This window comes from Abramis brama (assembly GCF_963993115.1).
Source record: "Abramis brama genome assembly, chromosome: 13".
Classification (NCBI taxonomy): Eukaryota; Metazoa; Chordata; class Actinopteri; order Cypriniformes; family Leuciscidae; genus Abramis; species Abramis brama.
Window position 1 is genome coordinate 7,848,803 of NC_139975.1, and position 25,213 is coordinate 7,874,015.

The following is a 25,213-nucleotide window of genomic DNA, read 5'->3' on the forward strand; positions in this document are numbered from 1 at the left end:
GTTATTCACGATTGAGACGTCAGGGTGCCTTAGTTGTCAACAAAAATTATTCATTTAGTGCCAACAAAAAATATTAAGTTAAATTAAATTTGACAGTTAAATGGATTGAACGTAATTCAATTAGATTGTGACAAATTTGTCAAGAATTGTGTTGCTTTAGCTCATTTTAGTAATTTGAACAAGCTGCTTAAACAGACGGCATAGGGCACTAACTACCAAGGGGGCACCGAACAGTGATGTTTACTGAGGGGCCCTGATTGTACAATTAGATTTATTATCTGAAGATGTTTTTGTACTATAGAAGCCTGTGGTTTACAACAGTTACAGGTTGTACTTTAAAGGTTAAAGGCATTAGCATTGCTCCGCTCAGGCCTCTCATCTCACGGTTGTGTTTTGTTCAGCGAGAGGTGATGGAGAGAGAGAGAGGTTAGAGGGGAAGGGGGCAAATCCAGTTCATCATTCCCCCGACGGGGCGTTTGAAAACCACTATGCCAGTGCACTAAAGCTGAACCAAATATAGATTTTAAGGCTCAAGACTCATCTGGTTTGGGTAAGACACGGCCACACTGTGTTCTTGACAAGCTCTGCTGTTCCTGAACGTCCCGAAAGAGATATGGCGCAAGTCCTGGATCAGGAACAGTTCTCGCCTTAGGTCCCTTCAAATGAAGTTCATCCTTTATAGTGTCTTATCGGAAAGGTAGCTTTATTAGGACTAAACGTGAACTTGAAATGATATTATTTCGATCTGAAGTTGGAATGATTCATGACAAGCATTCATGGAATATTTACTCTTATCCCAGAGCTCAAACTGGGCTGGTTCTCACCGACACACTAGCCTGTCAGTTCTTTTCTCAATACCAGGAATTATTCTTGCGTAGCGGCAGATTATGAGAGAGTCAGTACACATTCTCTTCTGTTTCTGCTCGATAAGACTGTCTGTCCTCTCACTCTGACTGTTAGTTTCACAAGCCAAAATGTTGACTTTCACCACTAAATCAGCAGCATATTATAGCTTATTCTGGCCAAAAATCATTCATTCAGATATAAAGAGGTTGTCTGGTTGACATTTTAAATTACCAGACTCATTTTACTCGATTTTACATGGCATTTAGGGGTTTGGCAAACATGCGAGAGATGTCATTTACTTGAATCATCTGCCTCTATAGTTTATATATAGACAAAAGTTTGGGGTCAGTGAGATTTTTTTTTAAAGAAATTTATATATTTTTTTTTTTAGCAAGGATGGAATAATTATAACATCACATAACATCACAAGAATAAATGACATTTTAAAATATATTAAAACAGAAAAAAGTTATTTTAAATTGTTATAATATTTCACAATATTAATATTTCTGATAAAATAAATGCAATATTGGTGAGCATAAGTAAAAATAAAAAAATCTTTCCAACCCCAAACTTTTTAATGATATATCCCAAAATATGTCAGTGTATATGTCAAATGTAATGTATATATTTGTAAGTCAGATTATATTTAAATAAATATATTTATAATATTTAATATAAATATATTAATAATATACTGTGTAATATAATATTATTATACTGTATGTTATATTGTAATACGATATATTGGCCAGTCTTTAAGAATCACACAGTGGAAAAAAAGTGTCAAAATAGGTAAACTGTTAAGTTTACTGTTAGTCACCTAATATACATAAAAAAGTGAAGTCCCAACACCTATTTTACCCCCCCCTTCATGCACTGGAGTAACACAATTCTGATATAATTTGATGAGTCTCAAAACATAGTATACAGTGAATGCATATAAACACAAAGAGAGTGTGTATCTGTGCTGGCAGAAGTAGAGCTTTAAGAGTTCTGTGGATAAAACAAGAAGACATGTTCTGTTCTGGTGTAAAGAAACATTTTATGAAAGCTGAGATCTATGAAATTCTCCACCATGTTGGTCACAGATGTTTCCTTGACATCTTACCAGCTAGTTATCTTCCATTGTTATGTTTTTCGCTTGCAAAACCGCCTTGTTAAGAAGCGCAGCTTGAAGGAAGGACGGGGAAAGCGAACAGCACAGGGCTTCTGATTTTCCCAAGCGCTTCCTCTGGTTTTGCTCATTTTTGACAGGGAACAGAAAATGATGTCTCTCTGTGTTGTGGCTGAATACCAGCTTTGAAGTCTGCTTGACATAAATTACTACATTTGACATGATTGTTTGTGTGTATGCAACTGTATGTATGGGCGCCATGTCTTCGATCACTCTGTAGATAATTTAGGTCCAGAATGAGGATAAGAATATCAATTACAAAATGAAAAACATTGCTTAATTGACATCCTAAGGAGTTGTAATCCTACATACACCCAGGGCATCCTCCACAAGATGCATGCTATGTAGGCTACGCTCTTTCTCAATGTGTATATGACAAACACGCACACACCTTGATTTTAATTATAAAAGGAGAATAAACATATGATAACCTTGTATCAGTAATGAGAAGGTGTTTGCTATTGGTGCCCAAAATCTGATGGTAAACGTTCAACTAAAATAAAGCTTTATATCACTGCCCCCTAGTGGTTAAATGACAGACACACCAGTCTCTACACAGACACCATATTAAAGGGATAGTTCACACAAAAATTTACATTTTGTCATCATTTACTGTCATAGTTTCTTTCTTCTGCTGAACAAAAAAGAAGATATTTTCAAGAATGTTGGTAACCAAACAGTTGACGTTAGCCATTGACTTAACTTTTTTTTCCTTACTATGAAAGTCAACTTAGTTACTGAAGTTAAACACTGTTTAATTAACCGTCAACAGAAGACCGTCAACTCATAAAGGTTTAGAACAACTTGAGGGTAAGTGTTGACAATTATTTTATTTTTTTGGGGTGAACTTTCCCTTTAAGAAAAAAAAAACCAGTGAAAATTAACTTCGTGACCAACATTTTTAAAACTATTACTAAATAAAATGCAATCAAAAGCGGCCTCTCTTCTGATACTAAATGACATAATTTTGTTTGGTTTATTAAAAAGAATATGTATACCATCCTGAGATGTGAAACCAGGCATATCTCGTCACAAAATGTAACTATTATCGCTCGGCACTTTATAAAGTTGTATATATAATTATATGTATAATGTCCAACATTATTCGCATACATATAGTATACATGCGTATTATACTATATAGCATATCTCAACTGCTTGATTGCTTGTATTGCCACAAAATGTAAACTATATTATTCCCCAGCTCTAATCTGTGACTGAGACATGAAAATATTAAGATATTATAAATATCTTACAATATGTGAAAAGCGCATACAGATAAATTTGACTTGACTTAACTTGATATTTAATGTGAAACTCATACCACTAACCCAATCAAGCCATTTAATGTAATAATGATGCACTTTAGGACTGGCACATATGACTTTGGTTCTATAGCGCTGGTCTCCTTCAAAACAAGAGCTCTGGCATCAATCAAACACTGACTGTAAGTTTGTGGACGGTACATCTTAAAAGTTTGGTGTATTAAAGTAACTCTTAAATACTTCTCTGTCTCTCTAGGGTGCTCCTGGACAAGATGGAATAGAGGTGAGCGTGCAGCGCTGTTTATGATCATCATGGCCATGGTCTTCATGGCTTACATTATATAATTGTATGTTACTTTCTTTCAAACATGTTTTCTCTCTCTGCAGGGACAAAGAGGTTTACCAGGAAAACCGGTAAGATAAAAACACAAACCGTGAGTGTGTGTGTGTGTGTGTGTGTATGCTCATCCTTATGATCAAGATGTTTCTTGTTTTTTAGGTAAATGTCTTGCTTTCTCAATTTTATGAAAGACTAAATTCTTTCCTCTCGGCATAAATTTGAACAGCATGTTTGAGTGTTTTGTCCTTTGTGCTGGTAAGTGCTTGCTGACTTCAGCTGTCCTTAAACACACTGACGTCTGGCTGCACTGACATCTGTATGATGTCTTGAATTATTTTCTGCCTGTTTCACTAGAAAGACTTTTAATGTGTAATAGCAGTTTAGTTTTAGTACATGTGCATGTTTGTGAGTGAGAGGCTAAGATGAGAAACATACATGCGAGTATGTTCTTAGCAGTGTTGAATTCTCAAGGGCCTGTTGTACATAAAGTCAGCATGAAATAGTGTTCGCAACCCTTTTTACTTAAGTAATTTGATTTATTTCTAAGTGAAACATGAAATAAGGGTGACGTCAACCGAAAAGGAAAGTTGTTTCAGAGCTGAAGCAAGCTTTTACATCGAAACATTAGTACCAAGACCAAGATCTTTCTTTGGAATCATGTGAAATTATGCAGTGTTCCCAATAAGACCTTAAGACGTTAAGAAAGTAAATAGGGTAAAACTTGCTTTTCATCTTGACTATAAAGATGGCATGAAATGGAATTTTCTAATTAGAAAATGTTCTAAATGCATCTTCTTGATGTAATTACAGAAATTAATTACAGCTGTAATTACACACTGTAAAAAAATATCGTGATTTTAACGGTAAAAGACTGTAAATTGGTTAACAGAAAGTTTCCGTACTATATACGGTAAATAACTGTGATAGATCTAATTTTAATGATAGAATTAAAATAAAAAAATAATTTTTGTGATAGATCTACATTTAATGTAATTTTACTGTAAAATACCGTTAAATTTACAGTTTTTGAAAGTGAAAAAGAACAACTCATTGTATAATTTACAGTGAAAAACCGTAAATTGACATTCCCACAATTCCCTGCGTGACACTTCACATTTGATCTATTTTTGTTAAAAGTTTCTTCATAGTTTTCTTAGTTTGTTCTAATCAGTTATGTACATTAGGGTTTTATGTTACATTTAATGTTGTTAAATTAATGTTTATTGCATTTTTAAAATTTCATGTGTGTTACCATGATGGTGTTTAATGTTTGTGTGAATGACACTGTGCAGCTTCTATTATAGTAGTATTACATTTCTTGTGGAAGAGCTGCTTGTGATGAGCTTTGATTGATCATGTGACTCTCATCACTGCTGTGATTGTTGGTTATCAGTGTATTACAATGGTACAAAACAGATATTAACACTTCAATAGGACGTTAAATTCACATTATGTCAGATAATGAATTACGGTTTATTACTGTAAATTTTAAGTTAAGTCTGTAAAACCAATAACGTTGATACCGTATTTTTGACGGTAAAGTACTGGCAACCACAGCTGCCGTTTTTTTACCGTAAAAATCATGGTTTAATTTTTTACAGTGCATGCAGGTATTTTTAAAAGTATGTATGTACAGTACATTACACAATAATAAGTGTGTATTGCATCAAATTATTAATTTAAATGTTAGTACATAGTAGTTAAAGACACCTAATGTAAAGAAGGAATGAGCAGTTTTATGTCTATCCGTGTATTGTGCAACTGGTCGAGGTTGAAATGGCATTTAGAAAGTAATTAGTAATAAGTAATGCAATACTTTTTAGAGAAAGTAATTAGTACAGTAATCTAATTACACTGCTAAAGATTTTCTTTTTTAGAGTAACTTACCCAACACTGGACAACACTTGGATGAACGTCATAATACAGAAAAAGATATGTCGCGACTTATATTACATCGCAAATTTAAGATGGATTTTTGTGTTAAATGTCTTCAAATGTCTGTAAACGGGATGCGCTGTTATTCAGGTAGTTAGCTAGAACTTGTTAAGCCATATTCTCTTAAAATTTCTCTAAAATGTTGAGTGTTGGCGCTTGCAACGCCAAGGTCATGGGTTCGATTCCCAGGGAAAGCAAGAATTGATAAGAATGTAAATGTGTACCTTGAAATGCAATGCAAGTCGCTTTGGATAAAAGCGTCTGCCAAATGCATAAATGTAACATGAACTTGCATTAAATCATTAATTGGGTTTTGACCACTGATCTATTTAAATGACTGGATTGCTCATGACGTCATAAAAAGTGAAGTCACCGCGCTGCCATATTGGTATTCCCCAGTATTCCCTGACATTCTATTGAATTATTAGGAAATCATCTGATTTTAATGAGAAAACATTACCTAACGAGTCAGTGTTTTTATATCTGAAGTCTCCCTGTACATTCTTACAACCCAAACATCCTAAACATTTTAATGGTTATTTGTTTAAATAACATAAATAACAAATATCAACTGATGAGACACCTCACCATTTGTACTGTATTACAAATGTCAAAATGATTCTTCTGAAATCTGAATACAGATTTATGCTTTGTAAGGCATGCGCATACAACTTAGTTCATCATTATTCACTGTGGCTATGTAATTATATTGTGTTATATAATGCTGTTTTTATTCGTACCGTAACTGTAAATGATTCAACAGTGTTTTCATTAACAGCATGTATTTCGAAGCAGTAAAGATAACCACTTAAACGTTGGTTAAATGATACAAATAACACTTAATTCATATGCAAACCGTCATATAATTTGAGCTGACCTGTGGCTTTTTAATGGTTTACAAGATCTCCAAGAGTCTGAAGTGGATGTTTGTCAACAAAAAGACATGAGGAAATAATATACACGCTTCACAACTTATTCAGAGAAATGAAGCTGACTGCGTATGGATTTAAAGACATCAAGCTTTATTTCCAAGCATTTATGCTGTTGCTCTGAGCAAGATGATGCATGGAACCTTTTTTATATAATATAGTGCAAAATAATAATAGGGGATTGTATGTAATATTTACTGTATATTCGAATCAATTTCTGCATATAATCCAAGATAAATGTTCATGCCTAATATTTCCTGCATAATTACGTACATAAAAACATCTATTTTGTGTTAGTTCAGTTACCTGTGTCGGCAGTGTGTAGAAGACACACCCAGCATCTTAACAATTTCTTTATCGCTTATCCTGCCGAGAAAGACCATAAATATTACAGATAACGTTCAAAGTATCAATTAATGTACATGCGTATATCTTAAAACTATTTATGTGCAGCTGATACCCTGCTAAGCAGGTGATTTTAGGTCAATGTTGTCAATCCAATCCAGTCATAGATCAGTGGTGTTGACACATTTTGAAAGCAGTGACGTATGATATTAAGTGTTTGTGTCTTCATCCTTGCATTTTTGGACATTTTCCTAACTGTTTTACAGGGTGAAGTTGGTGATCAGGGTTACCCAGGACCACAGGGACCCCCAGGGTCAAAGGTCAGATTCTTGTTTTTTTGACACCTGAATATTGAAAAGTTCATAATCATGATCCAAAAACATACTGTTTTCAAGGTCCTTTTCGTCCATTATGGTATTTAAATGAGACTTCAATAATATTTTTGTATCCATTCATTTGTGTATTTATCTTCTGTTATGCACTCTTTCATTTTGTTTCTTTCAATCCTCCCATGCAGCATATTCTTTGGGTTTGATCATATGCTCAATTTGACCATAGCCTCTTATTACTTAATCATTAGCAGCGTAATAAGAATGATTTCATAGTGTAATGGACTTCATATGGATCCGACTGCTCTGTTCAAGCGTCTTTTGCTGCAATCTCATTCTCCGCGATCTGTTCTATATTAATTTAAATGCTCTTTATACGCTTGGCAGGGCGAGCAGGGAGAGCCAGGCCCTCAGGGTGACAGAGGAACCGATGGTCTGCCAGGCTTGAAGGTGAGCGCTGGGTGAAGCTATTTCTGTTTTATATAATTATTTACAGTGATTCCTACAAAGACAGGACTTAGAGTAAATGGGTAATATAAGTGTGATTGATTGTGTTGGTTTGATTTGGGCGTTGTATTTCTCAGGGAGATAAAGGAGATGTTGGAGAACAAGGACCCCAGGGCGAAATGGTGAGGAATGATGTATCTATGGTTCCATGAAGAACCTTTAACAGCCATGGAAACTTTTCATTGCACAAAAGATTATTTATAGTGGAAAAAAGTTCTTTAGATTATTTAAATGTTCTTCACAGTAAAAAACAAATCAAGAAATGTTGACTAAAAGGTTCTTCGGGGAGAACCAAAATGATTATTCTATTGCATAAATGCAAAAAAAGCTGTAAAATGCTGTAAAGAAGCGCACGACGAGATAGAAAACAAAAACAGTTATTAATAAAATAAACAGGGAACACTCAGGAGATTGCAGGAGAATACATAACACAACCACGTTAAATAAAGACGATATCGGACAAAGGAACTAACGCCGCCTTCACACTGGCAGTTGAAATCAGCTCCGTAATACGCAATACGCCCCCAGCGGACGTTGTACTACACCGCTGAAAAGCTTCGGAAGCGAGTAGAACAAAAAAGGCGGAGAGATTAACGGTTGATTTTGTCAGTGTCAGAATGTACAATTCTGTATGATCTCTCTGTTGAGGCTGCTGCGTGGAGGAAAGTTCCCCAGGACGTTGACATGTCAGGTCAGTTAAATGTGATATAGTGGTACAGTATATAGGGCTTTTAATTGTATTAACTGCCCTAATAACGTTAGAAAATCATGAAAATAAAAAAAATGACATGACAACTTATCGTTATAAAATCATTATTTATTTTATTAAAAGTTAAGAATTCAGGTTTGATATAGCAACGCTAACTTCCGCTGGAATTGTCGGATAGGAACCGTCCGTAGCTTTTCGCAAGAGTTAAATTTTTTGAACGCATCCGGATGACCAACGGACACGATTTTTTTCGCACCGCACTCGTTTGGACCCGCTTCGGACCCATTCGCATGCGGTCTGCGAATCTCCATAGGAAAATGAATGACTTCCGGTCGTTTCGTAGCCGTATCGGAGCTGATTTCAACTGCCAGTGTGAAGGCGGCGTAAGGAAGCACAAGGCTAAATACATGGAGAAGGTAATTAAACTGAACGGAGACAGGTGTCACTGATTAACAATCAAGGAAACTAACCAGTAACTAGTAGAGACGTCTGAGGTGGAGCCGGTGGGTCTGAGGACTGAGGTGGAGCCAGAGGACTGAGGTGGAGCCGGTGGGTCTGAGGACTGAGGTGGAGCCAGAGGACTGAGGTGGAGCCAGTGGGTCTGAGGACTGAGGTGGAGCCAGAGGACTGAGGTGGAGCCGGTGGGTCTGAGGACTGAGGTGGAGCCAGAGGACTGAGGTGGAGCCGGTGGGTCTGAGGACTGAGGTGGAGCCAGAGGATTGAGGTGGAGCCGGTGGGTCTGAGGACTGAGGTGGAGCCAGAGGACTGAGGTGGAGCCGGTGGGTCTGAGGACTGAGATGGAGCCAGAGGACTGAGGTGGAGCCAGAGGACTGAGGTGGAGCCGGTGGGTCTGAGGACCCAGGCGGAGCCAGAGGGAAGGCGGAGCCCAACAGAGCCAGACAGAGCCGAAAGGGTTGAGGGACGAAGTGTAGCTGAAGGTCTCTCACTCCTCAGTGGTGGGAGTGTGGGTGGGGTCTTCCCCCATTCCCTCAAACTCCACAAGTACTCCCACAGCGCATGATGTTGCCGGCTCACACACCTGGTCAGACTCACTGTGGCGCTCGGGCTCGGGCGATGGTTGGCTCAGTCTTTTTCTCTGGCGCTGACTCGTGCATCGCGACGAAAAAAGCGATGTCGCAATTGATGCAAAAGTGACAATTCTCTCGAGGACCATTTCCTGGGAGGTGTGTCGTGGGAGACTCATCAGACCAGGCAATGTTTTTCCAATCTTCTATATTCCAATTTTGGTAAGGCCGTGCGAATTGTAGCCTTAGTTTCCTGTTCTCAGCTGACAGTGTGTTCTTCTGCTGCTGTTGTTCATCTGCTTCAAGGTTTGACATGTTGAGCATTCAGAGATGCTCTTCTGCAGACCTCGGTTGTAACGAGTGGTTATTTGAGTTACTGTTGCCTTTGAATCAGCTCGAACCAGTCTGGCCATTCTCCTCTGATCTCTGGCACCAACAAAGCATTTTCACCCACAGAACTGCCGCTCACTGGATATTTTCTCTTTTTCAGACCATTCTCTGTAAACCCTAGAGATGGTTGTGTGTGAGAATCCCAATGGATCAGCAGTTTCTGAAATACTCATACCAGCCCGTCTGGCACCAACAGCCATGCCACTTTCAAAGTCACTTAAATTACATTCTTCCCCATTCTGATGCTCAGTTTGAACTTCAGCAGATCGTCTTCTTGACCATGGGTGTGTCTCAATCAGCTCCCTAGTTCAGTAGTCAGGACACTGTTCAGGGAGTCTGCCATTTTAAGGGCTGTCTCAGGCGCAAAATCTTTCCAGTGCACTGAAAAGTTCGTTCCTTAAAAAGTCCCACAATGCACCGTGCAAACCAGGGAGCATAAATACATGTCTCACTTGTGTTCCCTTAATGGATGTTCTGACACATAAAACATAAATCAATTTATCGTAATGTACTTTGAATAACATTAAAACATAATGTCAGAAAGAAATCAGTTCTCCTGTTGTTCATGAATACCAGTGGTGATGTTGTACAATGAGGACGTTGTCATTTTTAATACATTAGAATTACACAACAAAACCAGAGAAACACCTCTCCACATCTGAGAATACTTGCAGATTTGTGTGGTCAGTTGTGTAACGTGTTTTTTCATCCCGACAGGGCCTCACCGGTGAGAAAGGCACATCAGCATCTGGTGACATCATTGACTTTAATGGCAAACTCTTAGATGCCTTTCAGGTGAGTTGTGATTTTATTAATGGTAATTGCTAAAAAAAAATCTTCTCAACAACTTATAAATCTGTTCTTTTTTGCCAGTTGTCCATCTGAATTAATGTCAATTCGATGTTACTGGTTAGACTTCCTGTAATGCAACTATGTAAACCACAGATGACTATAAATTCATGGTTGTATTAATACCAAATGCCATATGTGTTCTGAAATCTGAGGTCTGACATTAGTTGATTTTTTTTTTTCTGGCAGGCCATCAAAACCATCAGTGTCTCGGTAACTGAAATATAGCATGGGTTGCCATTCCTGCTTTTTTTTGGTTAAATATGCAGCCTGATCCTTATCCTTAACAAATACTCACTGTATCTGCGTGTGAATATGAATTTTTTTTTGTTGCAGTTGCCAAATTAAACACTATTTAAATAATGTATTTTTTTTTTGTATTATATATTATTAATATAACTACTATTATTATTATCAGTCTGTAGCGTGCATGCAACATTATGTTGTAAGACAATACAGAAAGATTTAAAATAATTGTTCAAATAATTTTACTTTACTATGCTATGCTTCTTGTAACATACCAAAGACAGATTTGTGAAATTAGATGCAATTAGTGGCAAATGTTGTTGTGCATATTCTTGTTCTGAGAATGTGTATATGGGCTGTTTAATGAATGGTTCTTGTGGTTACATTAATTATAATGTCTGTTTAAATGTTCTGGATGATGCCCTTCTTTGAAAGTCTGTGTTTTGTCACACAGCAATTGGGAAATGGGAGGAAAAATTAGGAAATTTGTTATTTTTGACATTTGCAAGGCTTTGTGGTCATCTCTATCAACAGTGTAATCAGTCTGAAATGTTTATCGAACCACAAACCTTGCCAGCTCATTGTACTGATACATTGAAATATGGTGTCAAGGAAATTAAAAAGATCAGCCAATGATTATGGTTTGTATCAGACTAAAGAATAGCAATATTTCTATCAAAGAATGCCACCAACATTGTTAAGGGATGTTGTTTTCATACTCCGAAAGTTTCAGATCCCACATGGTTGATTACACATTAAGAGTTATATTGGAACAACATTTCCCTGTTTTATAGCAGTCGTAAAATGAGGTCTATCAGAGGTTTGTGGTTCTCAAAATGCGTAAGTGGGTTTTTCAAAAAGACCATTTTTATAAGCTTTAATTCTTTCTGTTTCGTTTGCTTCCCAAATAGGGACCACCTGGCCCTCCTGGACCCCCAGGACAACCAGGAAAAGAAGGTCCAAAGGTGAATTTCATTCACATTTTTATCAATTTCCACAGTGTTAACTCTTACCGAGTGGCTCGGTTGAAACGTGTGATTGTCAGAGACGATGTAAGCTATTCACTAATTAATAGCATAATGAGAAATATCAATTCTGATCTTCTCTAAGTATGTTTCATTCATCCAAACAGGGTGAACTCGGCTTACCTGGGCCTGCTGGGGTTGATGGCGAAAAGGTGATAATTCGTTCAACCCATTTAGAAGAATATCACTTCTTAAAATATACATAATTTTTATAACCATAGTTTTACAAGGACAAGAATTGAGTTCATTAAATGTTAATGACTAATTTAGATCTCTGAGGTTCATGCAAATGAATTACACATCAATCTTTGGATTCATTTGATCATCAGGGTGATAAGGGAGACACTGGAGAGCCTGGTGAAATTGGAGAGAGGGGGGAGAAAGGAGAAATGGGCCTGTCTGGTCCCTCTGTATGTATACATTTTTCTCCTTCTAAATATTCTCATTCATTTTTTGTATCATTTTATTGATATTAATAAAATGTGTTAAAGGGAGTGGATGGGCAGAAAGGAGAGAAAGGAGACTCTATACTAGAAGACAATCTGGTTAGTACAACTTCACCCATATTTATTGACTCGTTCATTAATATTCTTATTATTAGTGTCAGGAGTACAGTCATCTTCAGCTGTGTGTTTATGACTATCTACAGGTTCAGATGATTTCACAGCCAGGACCACCAGGGCCTCCAGGTCCACCAGGACAGCCTGGCTACATGGTGAGACACATTTTAGACTTATATGATATTTTACTTTCAGTTAATTTGATGACATCTGAGAACAAGTATGATGACTGTTGACAATTTTACAAGTGACTGCCATAAAATGGAGTAATTTTGATGTATCATGTCTCATGCTATTTATCCTTTGATTTTTATCTGTATCACATTAACATATGTAACCAAACTGTACTTAGCCTAACAATATGTTCTCTCTCTCTTTTTATTTTTTTATTTTTTTGCTTTGATGGAGTTTAAATGCCATCTGCAAGATCATGATTTTAAGAGTGATATAATAACATGATTCAGAATTTGTGACCGTTATTATGTGTGTTTTAGGGTCATCGTGGCATGCCAGGCACCAAAGTAGGTGTTTATATTCTTAAAACAAAATCTATTCATTTATATGGATTCCTAAATTGAGTGATTTATCCAACTTTTTACTTTGACATGAAACGCATCATAAACCAAACTTAACTACTTTGAACTCCATAATAAATATCTGGAGATACCCAGTGAAGTCTTAAACGCTGTATTGAATCTCTCACAGGGTGATCCAGGGGAGAGTATTAAAGGAGAGAAGGGAGAAAACGGTGCTTCAGGAATACAAGTGAGATCATCTAATCCCATAATGCACTAGTCCTGGATTTAAAAGCAAAAGCCATATTCACATAGATGTACGATTGGCCTGTGGATGTTATGAGTATGAAGTTATCCATGGTAGTAGTATGCGCACATCCAGAAAACGTTGTACAGTCCAATAAATTGATTCCTTGGAAGCCCGACTTTTATTTACTCTCTTATGAAGTTATCCATGTTTATAATATCTGTAAGCTATAACCATAACATATCCGATGGTTTATACTTATTGTTATGTTTTATAGGGCCTTCAGGGTCCTCAAGGGCCCCCGGGAGCAACAGGATTAGTTGGTCTACCCGGCACAAAGGGTGAAAAGGTAAACAACTAATCACTATTTGTAATGGCCATCAGGTTTGAACAAATGTATTTGTGCTAACGATTTTATTTCTTTCATCTCCTTCTCTAAATTAATATATTTTTTTATTTTTTTATTGCACTTTCTGGTTTTTAAAATAATTCATAAATACATTTTTATTTGATTTGATGGATGTGAAATGTAATGCCTAAACCTAATTGTAAAGTAATATGACAGGTACTTGTATTGGTATTAAATGTATCTTAAATTATATTTTATTTTCTTTCACAGGGAAAACCAGGGGAACCTGGATTAGATGTAAGCAGCACTATCTATCTGTCTGTCTGTCTGTCTGTCTGTCTGTCTGTCTGTCTGTCTGTCTGTCTGTCTATCTATCTATCTATCTATCTATCTATCTATCTATCTATCTATCTATCTATCTATCTATCTATCTATCTATCTATCTATCTATCTATCTATCTATCTATCTATCTATCTATCTATCTATCTTAAGGCTGGTGAATCTCTTGATGTAAGTTTTGCTATTCTTGTATTGCAGGGTTTTCCTGGCCTTAAAGGAGACAGGGGTGAGCGTGGGGAGAGAGGAGAGCAGGTGCTGTATCATATTTACCTCAGAGAGTCAATGAAACTGTCACAGATGTTCAATAAAACAATGCCGTACTGACTGTACATAGTGCTTTACTTCAAGTGATCTTGTTGAATTCATTCCGTTGGTTGGTCCTGTTCGCAGGGAGATCGCGGTCCTGTTGGAAAGAGAGGGCTCAAGGGAAAGAAAGGCGAACAGGGACCGCCGGGTCTGGACCAGCCCTGTCCCGTGGTGCGTGCTGTAGCTACTTTTGAAATGTTTATATGTGTTGATGTATTACAGATTCATACTGCTGAAAATCAGGTGAAAAAACATGCTGGGTAATTCTGTCAGGAAGGACGATGTTGTGCCCATCTGGGCACACAGAAATATCACAAACATCTTTTTTCCTTTTTCCACATTTCCTCACCTTCCTTCTGTATGTTTCTATAGACTGCTGTTCTGTTTCAGTTTCTCTTTGATTGGGCTCTCCAGAGTGAGTGTGTGTGTGTTGTTTGTTTTTAGTCATTATGGGAGTGTATATTCTGTATGTATGCTCTCGCTGACAGGGAGGTGATGGATGTAAAAAAGAGGCGGTGGAAATGGGGCAGCCGGCCCCTGAGGCCCCCTGCCCACTGGTACAGTATATCTGCCTGCTCTCTCTCTCTCTCTCTCTGCCCTGTTTCTGACACTTCCTTTTTCCTTTTTAACTACTCCTTTTAAACTATCTGTCACCTACATAAACAGTTCAAAAGTTTGGGGTCAGAACAATTATTTTTATTTTTTTTGAAAGAAATTGATACTTTTATTCGGCAAGGCTGCATTAAATTGATCAAAAGTGACAGTGAAGTGATTTATAATGCTACAAAAGATTTCTATTCATCAAAGAATCCTGAAAAAAAACGTATCACAGTTTCCAGAAAAATATTAAGCAGAACAACTGTTTTCAACATTGATAATAATATTTATTGAGCAGCAAATCAGCATATTAGAATGATTTCTGAAGGATCACGTGACACTGAAGACTGGAGTAATGATGCTGAAAATTCAGCTTTTCATCAGAAGAATAAATTATATATATTTCTTTTAAAATGTAATAATATTTCGGTTGATATTTTTACTGTTTTTTTTTTAATCAAATAAATGCAGCGTTCTTTTAAAAACATTGAAATCTTCCCAACCCCAAACTTTGTATTTAAGGGTTATAAAATCCAAAGCTGATGCATAAAAAAATATTAACTAAGATTCACAAGAAACATTGTAACTTATCAAGCATTATGTAATGATCTGATATTATTTAATTAGTGTTACTTGCTTCATAACACCTTAGCATTGTTGTGATGAGTTTGGCAAGCATGTATGTAAAAATCTCTTTTTTGTTGTTGTTGTGATCCTTTGCTGAATTTGAGTTTTTAGGTTGATGTATTCTATTCATTATTACAAAATAGAATACAATTGTATGCATATATTTTTGATCAAAAAAGATTAGAATTAGGTGTGCAGTGTATGTTTGCAGGCAATAATACCAATTTAAATGGCAATATATATCTTTATATATATATATATATATATATATATACAGTATATATACAGTGCAATGCATAAGTGAATACACCCATGCTAAAGTTGACTAAAAAGAGGAATAAAAAACTTAATGCCTTAATTTAAAAAATTAGGAAAAATCCAACCTTTAAGGACACCAATTTTCTTTGTGAATGAATAATGTATCGTAAATAAATAAATGTTCTTCCTTAAAATACATGGTGCATAAGTGAGTACACCCCTATGTTAAATTCCCATAGAGGCAGGCAGATTTTTATTTTTAAGTATTTTTTTATATTTTTTTTTAGGATACTATGCATCCTGATAAAGTTCCCTTGGCCTTTGGAATTAAAATAGCCCCACATCATCACATAGCCTTCACCATACCTAGAGATTGGCATGATTTTATTTCAGTTAGCCTAAAAGCTAGTTTGATTTGCATTGAGAGATGATCTTATGGAAAGTACCCCATGCCAATCTCTAGGTATGGTGAAGGCTATGTGATGATGTGGGGCTATTTTAATTCCAAAGGCCAAGGGAACTTTATCAGGATGCATAGTATCCTAATTATTTTTTTTTTTTAATACTTAAAAATAAAAATCTGCCTGCCTCTATGGGAATTTAACATAGGGGTGTACTCACTTATGCACCATGTATTTTAAGGAAGAACATTTATTTATTTACGATACATTATTCATTCACAAAGAAAATTGGTGTCCTTAAAGGTTGGATTTTTCCTAATTTTTTAAATTAAGGCATTAAGTTCAATTTCCAAAATATGATTTTTTATTCCTCTTTTTAGTCAACTTTAGCATGGGTGTATTCACTTATGCATTGCACTGTATATATATATAAAAAATATATATATATAAAAAAAAAAATATATATATATATATATATATATATATAGATAGATAGATAGATAGATAGATAGATATAGATATAACATTTATTTATTATTACCATTTTAACACATTAATTTGTTCAATAAAATTGCAATTGAAAATCGATTATCTGCTCTTACACTCTTCTTCTTTTTTCAAGGGTCCTGATGGACTTCCAATACCAGGTTGCTGGCACAAGGTCAGTAAAAAGTAAAAAAAAAGAATGCATTATGACACTTGAATATACCATAACCGTGTGACTTTAACATTAACAACTGCCTATTTAAAATTACCTGACTGCAGGGTGCTTCAGTACACATGCCACATAAATGCCACATAGCTGTTTTATGTTGCATTTTCAGATTCTTATTAGGGCCTGAGCACCGATGGTGAGAGGACCCTATTGTTTTTGCTCCTTTTATTCTTCTTCTTCTTCTTCTCCGAAGTGAATCGCTTTTTTGAGGACCTAAACATGCTCAAAAACTCATGAAACTTTGCACACCCTTCAGAAGTGGTGAAAATTTACGTGTGATATGGGTTTCAGAATTGAGTGGGGCAAAATGGCTCAATTGCCCCCCTACATTATTGCCCCGGCTCTACGTTTCACGTACAGGTGAAATTCGGTACATACATGTAATGACCCAATACCTACCTCTTGGAGCGTAGCCCTAAACACAACAGGAAGTCAGCTATTTTGAACTTCCTCTCCGATTTTGTGCAGTTTTTGCCATTTCCAGACGTTGTACTTTAACGAACTCCTCCTACAGTTTTGATCTGATCCTCTTCAAATTTAGTGAGTGTAATCTTAATGCCTTTGAGACGTTAAAGGGGACATATCATGCTAAATCCACTTTTTTAGCCCTTAAATACATTTTGTTGTATATTTGGAGTGTTTAGAAGTACAGAAAAGTTGAAATTATTCTCTATAGGTGCTTCGTTGATATCTTTATATTCTGTTTTGGTCATATTTTTCAACCTGTTCCGATTTTTCTGTTATCTATGACGTTTTTTGAACTATTACGTCACAGTTTTTGCAGCGGAACTGCCAAATAAGGACATTGACTTCCGGCCCACCACTTCGAGCAATCCGCCATTTTTATTTCTCGCTGCAATTTTGTAGTCCAAGCTAAAGGATGCAGAAGTTACGAGAGGGTAAGTTAAAATGTTCGGTTGTTGGATGTAGTAACCCACACGCTTCATTACACCGTCTAATGTAGATGAACTGCTGCGCTTGTGACAGGGCGCATGTCTAACTGAAAGAACGAGCAGAGAGAGAGACCCGGTCGCGCGTGCGCTTACTCTCTCTCTTCGGAGCCAGGCGAAAGTGTAAACAAGACTTCACCGTCTCCAAACTAGACGCTGTCTTGCCCTCTTTCCCTCGCACATATTAATCAAAATAAATCGACACGGTGGTAAAAGGTCGGAAGACCAAAGTTTCATGTGTAAATACAGTAACACACCATTGCGATACATCCATATGAAGACGTTGTTCTGCAGGTTCGTCGTCTTCATTTTCATCTCGCTCTGGCTCGAACATGTAAGGCTGGCTGGACAAGTCTTCCGTTGTTGACATTTTGTTAATAACGTGTGAATAAAACGTTTCTGTGCCGCTAGATAATCGTATTTCTGCTATCAAACTACAAAAATGGCCAAACGGGGTGGAGTTGAACTGAGTGTCACCGCTACAACCTGGAGAGGGGGCGGGGTATGAAGTGTCTCAATTGTATTTAAAGAGACCGCACCAAAACGAGTTGCTCTCAGACGCACATCAGAAAGGGGGTAGAAAAGGGGCCTGTGGAGCTATAATAATGAGGAATTCAGCCCCAAGCATTGCAGTTCCGCTTTATATAGACTACAAATGTATGATTTATATGTAAAAAGGAACGATTTAAAAGCATGATATGTCTCCTTTAAATTGCGAATATCTTGATTTTTCGTCGAATGGCGTGTCCTAGGCGGCCTGACAAATGTAGATGTGCACACCCAATTTCAGCCTTTGGGTGATATATGCATCAACAGATAAGTTCTAAAGTTGCTTGCAGTTCCGATGTTGCTAGGCAACCACAAACAGCCTGCAGTAACTCAGCTATACAATGTCCAATCTGCCCCAAATTTCACGTTTGATAAGAGTCCTGTCCTGAACACATGACCATCCTCATATTCGGATATAGTAATAGCGCCACCTGCTGGTAGCAGGAAGTGTGGTAAATACAAATTACTTTAACATAGTCCTCCTATATTTACATACTGCCCACCGTGCTCTGTTTTCCTAAAGGCGCCGGGTGGCGGTGACATGGGTGCGAGGGCCCTTTTCATCGCTGCTTGCAGCTTTAATTCTTCTTCTTCTTCTTCTTCTTCTTCTCTAAAGTGAATCGTTTTTAAGAGGGCCTAAACATGCTCGAAAACTCATGAAACTTTGTTTTCCTAAAAGCGCCAGGTGGCGGTGGCGGTGGCATGGGTGCGAGGGCCCTTTTCATCGCTGCTTGCAGCTTTAATTTTATTTTGGTTTTGCTCATGACTAATATCATTTGTTTGTTGTTCTTTTGCAGTGATGTGTAACCTGGGGCATGTCGTCTGTACATATTGATGTGATATATATTGGAATTTCATACAGCTTTTTCACTTTTTAAATATTTTTACATTTTATAAAGACAAGAGACTTCGATGAACACTCATCAGTGTTATTTTTTCATAAACTTTTTTTTTTTTTTTGACCAAATAGTCAATGCTGTTTTTGCATTGTTTGTGTTATAATTTTTTTAATTCCTGGAGCATAAGATGACAGCATTTTTCACCTCCAGCTGCCTGTAATGAGCTCGGGGAATGTTGCATGGGCATGCTGGACTGACCCGCTCAACTGGTGCCGATAAAAAGAATTTTGCATCACATCCCGTTTTGTTTTTAAAGGAGCAGGGAATGCTTCAGAAACTCAAGAGGAAACGTCTCTCCCAGCCTTGAAGTTCTTCAAGAACCCGAGCAGTTTCAATGACTTTACGGTCCCTCAAGTGACGGTATCTCAATAATGTTGGTTAATATTGACTGTCCTCAATGTGCAGGTCGAATGAGGGTGCAAGCAGCCCTCGCTATGGTCAATATTTTTCATGGAGGATCATAATTGAGCTCTTGGAGATGATTAGAGATCAGGGATTGGCCTCATGGATGCAGTTGCTCCATAGGACAGCAACAGCAGCCTGACATAAGAGGCTTTGGCATGGAGGTGATACAGAACAGATCATTATTTTGAGAATTTTAATGAGCAGTAATTTATAATGATTTCATTCTTATGTGTTACTGTTTTATGCTTGGTTTTTTGTAGTACAAAGCATCAGGAATTGACGCCCAAAGACTAACTTTTGGATGGTGAGCAATTAAATATTAATGCAAAAATCATTTTCATTAAAATAAATACTTCATCTGTTTTAAATCAACACAGCATCATAGTGAGCGAGAATAGTGTGTTATATTGTACCTGTTTTTTTATTTTATTTCTTTAATACTACTGCATCTATGTTTTGTTGCTCACATTTGTTGTAATGCTTTGTATTTTAACTGTAACTACCTGCCGTTGTTTTTAACGTCATGATCTTTGATACATATTCCATATTATTGTTCATAGTAATTTATGGTATATATCGATATGCTTTTCGAAGATGGCAACCATCTTGAGGACTCAAGTTTAAGGCTGTTTTTAAAATTGTCAAAGTATTGCCTTATTATCTTTCATATCATGAAGCAAAGAAAACCATTAGAGATTCCATTTTATCAATCTCATTTTGTTTCTTTGGTTTTCCGAGATTTAACACAAAGACATCCAGACGAGATGTTTTTAAAGACGTTTTTAAGCATGTTCAGCATACATTTCCATTATGGTGTATCCTCTTTCGGGATTTTACAACCATTCTACATAAGCTTTCTCGAATATTTATTGATAATAATCAAATAATCAGTGGTCAGTTCATATAAAGGATCTTGTATGCATTAACTCATATGTTACAGATGATGGATTTGAATTTTTAGAAGCCTGTATTTGGTGTCAATTGGCTGACTAAATGTTCTGAGTAACTATATTGTGATTTACATAACTGTAAAAATAAACTTGTTTGACCAATAGTATTATAGCGACATTTTAGAAACAAAACAAAATGGGAGGATATTTTGAGAGGATTTTATTACGTTTTTGTTTTTCTTTAGGTTTTTTTTTTTACGCAAAGAATGTTTCATTTTGAAGGTATTGGAAGATTTTGCTGCTGAAATAGTATTTGTATTTAATAGTTGATGTTGTGGGGTAAGGAAAACAACCTTACCAGCTGCCTGACAGCCATTACATGCATTTATTTGCTTTTGAAGATGTTTTATAAAATAGAATTTAAAGTTTGTTACTAGTAATCTCAACTTGCCTGTCCTCTGACCTTGGTCTTGGTCAAAAAGCCGGTGCTGGTGGCATCTCAACAGTTCTCCACAATCCACATTCTGCTCTGAATGTTTCTTTTCACGGTCCAATCAATTCCTGGTGTATGAAATCACATCCTACTTTTTTCCATGATTGCATGAATATTCCTTTTCACTTGGAAATATGTCACATAAGGGTGCAAATTCACGTTGACTTTAAATGCCAAGGTAATTAAGAATTGCAGAAACTTTGCTTATTTTAGTGGTATCACATGAAATCATGCGTTTCTTTCATTGGAAAATAAATCAAATATCACAAAATTGTTCATTGTGCTTGATAGCGATGTTTTATTATAGGAATCAAATACTCATACTGAGCATTATGAACAGGTAATATGTGATGCACAACACGTGACTGGCGTTAGACAGTTTGGCCTGAGATGCAAAAGCCACTTCGGTCTTACAAAATTGAAGATTCCATCACTATGGGAAAAAAAAAAAACCTACAAGAAGTAAAGTTGAGCACAGAGTGGAATATTGTAAAGCCAAAGCAATTCCACAACAAATATACAAAACAGCAACAGTGAAATGATTCCAGCTTCAGCATATACAGCAAACCTTCAAAACAGTACTCGGCTGTAGTGTGCAATACGGAAAGAAAAAACGGCTTGTGTGCAATGCGAAACCCAGTGATAGGAATGAGGTGCTTTCAGCATGCCGATATAAACGATGCTGTAGCTTATTGCACACGGGGCACCACACATAACAAAATATCACAGCAAAATCTCGTCATTGATTCATAAAATAAATTAGTAATCTGATTAAGTCACAAAAATTGCGCTTAAACATGTTTCAACTATGTAGAAAGATGGATACCTGACTGTTTTGTCAAACCTGACTTTTGCATGTTATGCAGTGGCAATGAACAGATGCATGCAACAGTATGTTATGCTGTCGATGTGCTTTAGAACTACAACGTGCTGCTGTCACTGATGAAATCCATCAATCTAATGGAAGATGATGTTGAAACAGGCTTAACATACACATGAGCTTTTCAAAATGGTCCACAAAATTCAGATTTACTATCAACAGATAGACTCATGAATGCATCTCATTCCTAAAAACACAGAAGCATTTAGGTAATTATGCATATTTTCACTGCAATTCCAGTGTGGTAAATTTAAACCATAACAATCAAAAGCAATCTGTCATAGCATACACTAATTAAAAAAAAAAAAAAACGTTCAAAATGTTGAAGGAAAAAAATGTTACATTTTGGCGGGGGATGCAAATAAAAAGCAACTATCCGTGATACTTGGCACTAATGTAAGAAATTCTGTCTCTTATCTAATTTAAAGGGAAATTCTATTAAAGTGATATAGGGAAACGGATACGTTTGTGAGTGGTTATGGTTATTCACAAGAGGCCATAAAATGGCAAGTGACAGATCTGTCAATTTGTGCTGTAACGTGTATATAAAAGGCGAGGAAGCTTAAGAGAGTTGAAGACTCGTGGAGTTCAAAAGCCGGAGGGAGTGAGAATGTTCATGTCTCGGTGTCTCAGTCTGTGACAGGATGCTTTCTTTCCGTCCTCGCCGCTCATCATCTCGATCTTGGGAGAATTGAAATTGGCAGGATCTTCAACAGTGAGGTTTATCTGGGTCTTTATGGCATCCATTGTATTGGACTTCTGAACCCCAAAGTACGACTGCAGTGTGAATCCCCCTGTAGTCACAGAAAAAAAACAATTTACATTAAAGTGCCCATATTATGCTATATTATATTAAAGATTCCTAATTTTGTTCTAGAGATCTCCTACGATAGGTTTAAATGCATCCAATTTCAAAAAACACTAATTTTCTGATAATATACACTACAGCATCAGCTCTTTTCTCACAGTGTCTGAAAAGGTTCAATAAAGGATTCAGTCTCTTCCTCTGCTCTGATTGGTCAGCTGACCCAGTCTGTTGTGATTGGTCTGCCGCTTACAGCACGTCTTGGAAACAAAATACACGTAGACGTGGTTCGCAGGCAGCCAATGAAGGCAGGCATTATGCAAATTAGTTTCAAACCTATGTAGGTTCGAGCAAGAAGTAAGATTGGAATTACTGACGACTCGTTTCAGGCAGTTCAGAATCGGCTCTTCTTTTAGGAGACAATAACTTTGAAACTTTGCAGAGCTTTAACATTCACAAACAGCTATATTACACACTGCATGAAAGGTAATATACAAAAAAGCATGATAGGGGCACTTAACAGTCACACACTTCTTGTCCTACTGTGAATTCCTAAAAATTTGGTACCAAAATCCATGCTCAATATTTTATAAAGGAAGCATAAAGGAAAAAACAAACAAATCATATAAAAGGTTCTTGCCAGGAGTGTTGGTTTCTGATCCTGGGTCAGTGGGGGATTTCTGCACGATGGGCCGCACCCCGAAGAGGCTCCATCGCTCTCCTCCCCGTCCTCCTCCTTCATTACCACCCATCGAAATGCTTGTGATCAGACTGCTGGAGTCAGACAGTATTAGGGGTGAGGACTCTGGCTAAACCAGTGCCTGTCGGGAGAAAAAATACATATAAATCAGTACATGGTAGTTTATTCGATAGTAGGCTACTTTACAAATCCAATTATTTATTTAAACAGTCTATAAACCACAAAACATGTCTGTGAAACGGTTTCCACCTGTGCGTGATGTTTAGGGTATGGGTGGAGGGAAAAAGTGATGGACGGTGCTGATGTTGAAAGCTTGTCCTCTCTGAAGTCCTCGCTTAGCATCTTCAACTCCTATAAAAATAAAGAAAATAACAGTTTAGTATGTAACCAGTGGTAACTTCGTCACAAAAATGCAGTTCACTCCCATTGGAAATGTGTATCATAGTCTATTATTATAGTACTATAAATAGCAGCATTGCAAAACAACCGGACACATGTCTAATCATCTAAGTTAGCACTACTTGACAAAACATGATAAAAGTTTGTTATCTCAACAAAAAAATCTGAACTGAACAGAAACTTTTAACAGACAGTAAACCATCACCACCCACAGAGCTTAAAAAATAATCAGCATTAACATTAAACATAAATATTGAAGACCTCAAATGATGTGCTGTACACCAGTCTAATGATATCACCTAACTGTTCACAATAGCTCAAGTGTTAAGTTAGCATTAAACAGCTGATAGTAACATAATAAATATCATATACTTGACGTTAATCCAGCTCTCTTGCCATAATATGTGACATACTGATTTTAATCTCGCTTCTGTAGTGTATAAATTGCTGTAATCCAAACACTAGAAGCTTCCGAGCGCTGGTAAACAGGCCGTTGTTTACAACATAGAAGTACCCACCTTTTCCGCTCTATAGCTCGTTTATTATCTGATCCAGCGGGGTCTTCCATTTGGTCCATGGTTATTAAATTAAATATTTGTTCTTGATATGCTGATGAAGTCGAGATAACACCGAAAAAACGTCGTTTAAATAGGATTTTTCAAGATAGCGCAGAGATGTCCAACAGAGAACAAGAACAACGCGTACAGCCAAAATGAAGGACAGGAAGTTCAATGTTTCAGAATAAAAGTCCCCTGCAGGCGTAAGATGAGGGCGTTCACTTCAGACACACCTCCAGCACAACCCAATGAAACCGCAACAACTGTTTGTTATATATATATTCATGTAAATATAAACTGGGGTGTGTTGAAGCCTCAGAAAAAAGAAATAATATAACAACAAAACTGTTGTTACATCATATATATATATATATATATATATATATATATATATATATATATATATTTGATGTAACAACAGTTTGATGATATTTCTTTGTTTTTTTCTTCTGAGGCTTCAACAACACATCCCAGTTTATATTTACATGTCTAGTGTGAAAATAAGAAAAAAGGTTACTCAGCATTAGCCTAGTATGAAAGCTTGTTTCCGCCAGTGAATAAAAGTAAAAAGGCAGGCTAACTGTGACTTTTGCGACTTTATATTCGAAATTCTGACCTTTTTTCCCAAATATATCTCACAATTCTGACTTTAATTCTGAGGCAGAATTGTGAGATAAAAAGTCACAATTACCTTCTGCGTTTTTTATTCCGTGGCGGAAACAAACTTCCATACTGTTGTGATGCACCAAGCTCATATCAAACAAATCTAACATGCGTGTTACAAATGGCCCTACAAAGTAAAACCTGACATTTTTGACATTGTAGGAATGTTTAACCGGGCCCCAAGAAGAAAA

At 36.7% G+C, this 25,213-nt stretch overlaps 2 protein-coding genes across 2 annotated transcripts in view; one reads left to right on the forward strand and one right to left on the reverse strand.

Moving 5' to 3' along the window:
• col23a1a (collagen type XXIII alpha 1 chain a) overlaps positions 1–21,285 on the forward strand; it is a 130,334-nt gene extending 109,049 nt beyond the window's left edge. Inside the window, exons 11-31 of the mRNA XM_084132282.1 lie at positions 3,545–3,571; positions 3,676–3,702; positions 7,104–7,157; positions 7,554–7,616; positions 7,751–7,795; positions 10,515–10,592; positions 10,836–10,859; positions 11,804–11,857; positions 12,025–12,069; positions 12,247–12,327; positions 12,409–12,462; positions 12,567–12,632; positions 12,972–12,998; positions 13,183–13,242; positions 13,517–13,588; positions 13,859–13,885; positions 14,127–14,180; positions 14,319–14,405; positions 14,723–14,791; positions 16,740–16,778; positions 19,487–21,285. Coding sequence (XP_083988408.1) covers positions 3,545–3,571; positions 3,676–3,702; positions 7,104–7,157; positions 7,554–7,616; positions 7,751–7,795; positions 10,515–10,592; positions 10,836–10,859; positions 11,804–11,857; positions 12,025–12,069; positions 12,247–12,327; positions 12,409–12,462; positions 12,567–12,632; positions 12,972–12,998; positions 13,183–13,242; positions 13,517–13,588; positions 13,859–13,885; positions 14,127–14,180; positions 14,319–14,405; positions 14,723–14,791; positions 16,740–16,778; positions 19,487–19,537 — 1,104 coding nt within the window. The 3' untranslated portion in view covers positions 19,538–21,285. The remainder of the gene's footprint in view (positions 1–3,544; positions 3,572–3,675; positions 3,703–7,103; positions 7,158–7,553; positions 7,617–7,750; positions 7,796–10,514; positions 10,593–10,835; positions 10,860–11,803; positions 11,858–12,024; positions 12,070–12,246; positions 12,328–12,408; positions 12,463–12,566; positions 12,633–12,971; positions 12,999–13,182; positions 13,243–13,516; positions 13,589–13,858; positions 13,886–14,126; positions 14,181–14,318; positions 14,406–14,722; positions 14,792–16,739; positions 16,779–19,486) is intronic.
• Positions 21,286–21,289: 4 nt separating this feature from the next.
• On the reverse strand, positions 21,290–24,535 carry LOC311094352 (putative monooxygenase p33MONOX). Its single transcript, XM_084132281.1, has 4 exons — positions 24,321–24,535; positions 23,653–23,754; positions 23,344–23,524; positions 21,290–22,692 (listed from the first exon to the last, which is right to left on the reverse strand). The coding sequence occupies exons 3-4, from the start codon at positions 23,453–23,455 to the stop codon at positions 22,487–22,489; spliced, it is 318 nt and encodes a 105-aa protein (XP_083988407.1). The 5' UTR covers positions 23,456–23,524; positions 23,653–23,754; positions 24,321–24,535; the 3' UTR covers positions 21,290–22,486.
• Positions 24,536–25,213: the final 678 nt, after the last annotated feature.